Genomic DNA, 4398 nt, shown 5'->3' with positions numbered 1-4398 from the left:
GGGTGCGACAAACCCCGCAATGCATACATATATTGGAGTGTGACCATAACTGATATATATTCCCACCGTCCTTACAAAAAAGATGATGTGGATACTTCAAAATATACTGACTGAATTGAGTGGACCACTACTGCAGGATAGTCCAAACACGACAGTCCAATCAGAGACCCTTCGACAAAACTGTGTGCGATGCATTAATCGTAAACAGTGGTGTAAGAAAACCATAAAAATGAGACGAACTGCTTGCGAGGGCACACACATCAAACAAGATTCAAATCAGAGTTGCGTGTGTGATGCATGGCATATGGTTAATTTATACGAACTATTTGCGACGATCCAGAACAACAGAAACGGTCAACCAAATGAGGGTGTGTGCAATATTTGGCATATAGTTCACTGGGATGAACTGTCTGTGATTAGGCAACAAAACTGAAACGGTTAGCCATATCAAGGTGCGTGCGATGGAGGGCATACGGTTCACTCGGATGAACTATTTGCGATGAGACAAGACAGTAGAAACAATTCAACTGAACAAGACATGTGTGGTACGCGGCAAACAAGTCTGTGATCAGAAATGTGTGCGAAGACCAATAATAACACAGACAATTGCTGCTAATAAGTCGTGTGATTTGCTCTGTCTACAGAATAATAATAATATATATATATATAACTAAGATAAACATGCAATTACATAAGTGACTATATAGAGAATTCACACACACCTCAATAAACAATTGCATGCATTCTAAACTAGGAGAAATGATCATCTAGTCATCTATTTCTTGTGACGCTCCCGCCACTGCTCTGTGGCGGGACAAAGACACTTCCTCATGTCAACGATCCGCATGTACATCTCGTAGCTTGTGTACACGTCCTTGGCCGCATACTTGATGTGTTCTTCATCCAGTCTATGATCCCAGGCACTGTGCCAGGCATTCTTGTCCTTCTTGCTCTCATCCTTCATCTTCATGTAGTATGGGTCGATGATGGCCAAGCGAGGTCAACCAGGGAGTTCTTTTTGTTCTTGGTGCTACCCTAGACCTTGTAGTGGTCATAGATGTTGACAAAATTCTGGCAGGTCAAGCCTGAAACATCAAGCGCTTTTAGATCGTTCGTCGAGTCCACCATAGCGAAACTGTAGTCGATGCGGTTGATAAACCTGGCGAAATTCTTGCAAGGCCTTGTGGCCAGGTGGTAGTGGTAGACGAGGATGTCATGTCGCGCACACAACCGGGCGACGACAACCTTCTGATCTTTCCCAGCACGACCACTAGTGAACTCGAGGTCGAAGCTGACCACTTGGTACTTGTCCTCAGCAAGCAACTCTTCCATAGTTTGGATGGAGCTCTCCGCTGAGATTGGCTCATTCGTGTACACCACCGAGAGGTCCATCCCCCTCACATGGGTGTCCACTATGTCATGGTGAACTGCCCCCCGTTGTCGTCGTCGACCGCTGGGAGCGCCATTGGAGCCACGAGGAGTGCCATTGGAACCGTTGGATGCCCTCTCTATATGTGTCGTCATGGGTCTGCTTATTGTGTCCTGTGGCAGAAGAGATGAAGGTAAATGGACGTGGGAATAAATAGGCGCCGGCCGGCCTGGATTATCGGCACGTCCGCATGGCAGTTTTTAAAGTGGGTAACTGCGTCGTGACGCCGCGCCCGGCGCAACCGCATGCATAATGGAAACACGAACGCTTACATGATTGTGTGCCGGCCCCAAACACTATTAGAGCGCGTCGAGGGACGCATGCAGAGCATACGCGGCGGGACATGGGCAAAGCATGCCTTGGACGCCTCAACGACGAGCAACCACACACATAGAGCAGTTGAAAACGCAGGGAATGGCCATCTACAAGCCGACCGACAGTTGTGAGTCGGCGGCATGATGTGAAACTACGTCGCATTCCACATCACATGATGGTTGAACAATCGTTCGCGACACTGCGTAGTGAGTGGCCGTGTGCTACTACCTCCATCTTGGTCTATTAGTCCCCTTTATATTCTGTGCCATATTTTGACCTTAAATTTAACTAACAAAATGTTAATGCATGTAATGAAAATAATATAATTAGAAACTATGTTCAAATACGAATCCAACGATATAATCTTTGGCGACATGCATTCGTATTTTATTAGTTAAGTCTCTAATCAAAATTTGGCACAAAAATACAAAGAGGACTTATAAACCAGGATGGGGTAGTACATAATTAAATCGCAAACGTTTTTTATTAACCATATGTGTACGTGTCATTTTGTCCTCCTGTCACACGTCTTGTCACCCTGCTGCCACAGACGACTTCAGGCGCAAGCTTGAGCAGCACACAGGGGCGTTCTTTTGGCCAAACGGTGGCTCAAAGTGGCGCCAATGAATCTTCGGTGAGCCCATTCCCACGTAACCGCGCAAGTTCCCACGCATAGCCACACAAGCTTTCCGCCCGACTCAACGAAATCCCCCAAAATCTCAATGGTTACCTGCTTGTATAAACCATTACGGTAGGCGACTCCTGCATCGCATTTTCCCCTCCCTCCCTACAGCTTATCTCGTCTGCTTTTCCTACAATTGCCAATGGCACCGGTCCGTCGTCATCGCTTAGCCACTCCGCTATCATCATAGGACAACTCCAGCTAGGAGGCTACACCGCGGCAGCGGCATAGTCCCCGACGTAGTGTGTGCGTGTGGCATGCCTGTTGGGTGTGCGCGCAACACCCACCACTTGCTCCGCCACTGCCCGTCGACAGCTGTTGCCGGCCGTCGTTGCCGCCACCCCACCATCTGTCGCTGTGGCCGCCATACAACCACCCAAAGTTAGGGACATCTCTCACTCCACCATCGCGGCCTGAAGGCGGGACATGGCCGTCGTGGCTGCCACCCACGGTCGGCCGTCCTGGCCATCACCCGCTCTGCCATCGTGGCCCAGACATGAGAGGTGGCGGTCGTGGCCGCCACCCCACCATCTGATGTCGGGCCGCCAGTACACCATCGACCGACCGCCGGGGTCATCAGCCGCTCCGCCACCTCCACCCGAAGGCAGGAGGAGGTGGTGGAGCCCCGCACGAGCGTCTATGACATTGCGTGCTACATCGAGTTCCTGCGGGAGGAGGAGGTGCGCCTTGTGGAGCACGCAAAGAGTCTTCTCGCCGCAGCACACGCCACCATAGAGGCGAGGAATGAGGAGATCTACCAGGAGTCCCGCCGCTTCGAGAGGGATCGTCTGGATCGAGAGAGGGCATTCAAGGTGAGCGTCGCTAAAGGTGCAGCAGCGGAAGGCACCAGATTCCAGTTTGTAGCTCATCAGTAGGCTCCTCCTCCTCTGCCTCTTATTGAGCGTGCTCGGTAGAGGAGAGGCTGCTAGAAGTAGTACAAAGCCCCTCCGTAATAGTAGTATTTAGGGGCTATTTTGTTAAGTTCATCTGACTATAGATGTGGTTGAACCGTAGAACGTACTTAAAATTAGCTAGTATATATAGTTGAACTAGCTATTTCAATACGTGGTTGGCAAAAATTGGGGAAAAGTTTGGTCGGTTCAGCTGTCGAGTTGAACTGTTTGTATAAAGAACGACTGCTTGTGCTTAATTTTTAGTTGCAAAAATTAGATAGTGCTAGGGATTTTTAGCTGCAAATTTTGACAAATAGCAGTGTTACAAGGTTGACGAAGGGCAATGTTACTAGATCAACAAATGTCAATCTTTTCAGTTTGACAAATGACAATATACCCAATATGGCAGATGCAAATCTTACCAAATTGTCTGTACGTGGTTGCACACGGGTCATCCAAAAAAACCGTTTGTGTTGAAGGGATGTACAAATCTTGCGTGCTAGATTTTCTCTTGGCTTAGTGGCGAAGTCTTGCTTTGCATACCGTCTTCAATCTGAACTGTTTCCGTCGAAGAGATGCACAAATCCCACGCGGCAAATTTTCCCTTGGCTTACCAGGGAAGACCATAGCTCTCGCTTTGCATACCGATGTTCTATCTAAAACGTTTGCAATGAAGAGCTGCAAAAATCCCGCTCGACACTTTTTGCCTTTGCTTACTGGGAAGCTGTCGTTTTGCATACGGGTATTCTATCTAAAACATTTGCGATGAGTGTTTTAAATTTAAAAACTAGTGACATTTTTTAAAATCGTTTGATAAGTTTGTACATTCAGACAGAAAAACGCAACTTCGCTCAAACCATATCTTTCATTCAGTCACACCACACTTTATATTCATACAATCGAGATACAGTATTAAATCCAAAAAACTAATTCCGGCGGCGGCGGAGGCGACGTGCCGCGCCGGCGTTGTCATTGTCGTCCTCCGGGACGACATTGTTGAAGTCTTCAAGGCAACATACAATGTTCTTCACATGGAAATAAAACATCCTATTTTTGTGCGAATGACTGGCAGGACGCGG

General features: G+C 48.0%; 1 protein-coding gene across 1 annotated transcript; it reads right to left on the bottom strand.

Moving 5' to 3' along the window:
* Positions 1–1035: 1035 nt before the first annotated feature.
* On the bottom strand, positions 1036–1392 carry LOC147965128 (uncharacterized). The gene has a single exon (XM_087530302.1). The coding sequence runs from the start codon at positions 1390–1392 to the stop codon at positions 1036–1038; it is 357 nt and encodes a 118-aa protein (XP_087386428.1).
* Between the last annotated feature and the right edge of the window lie 3006 nt (positions 1393–4398).

Source organism: Triticum urartu, chromosome 6A, assembly GCF_056163025.1.
Source record: "Triticum urartu cultivar PI428250 chromosome 6A, HENAU_Tu73, whole genome shotgun sequence".
NCBI classification, from domain to species: Eukaryota; Viridiplantae; Streptophyta; class Magnoliopsida; order Poales; family Poaceae; genus Triticum; species Triticum urartu.
Note: the sequence above shows the minus strand (reverse complement) of the source record. Positions and strands in the feature narration are given on the sequence as shown.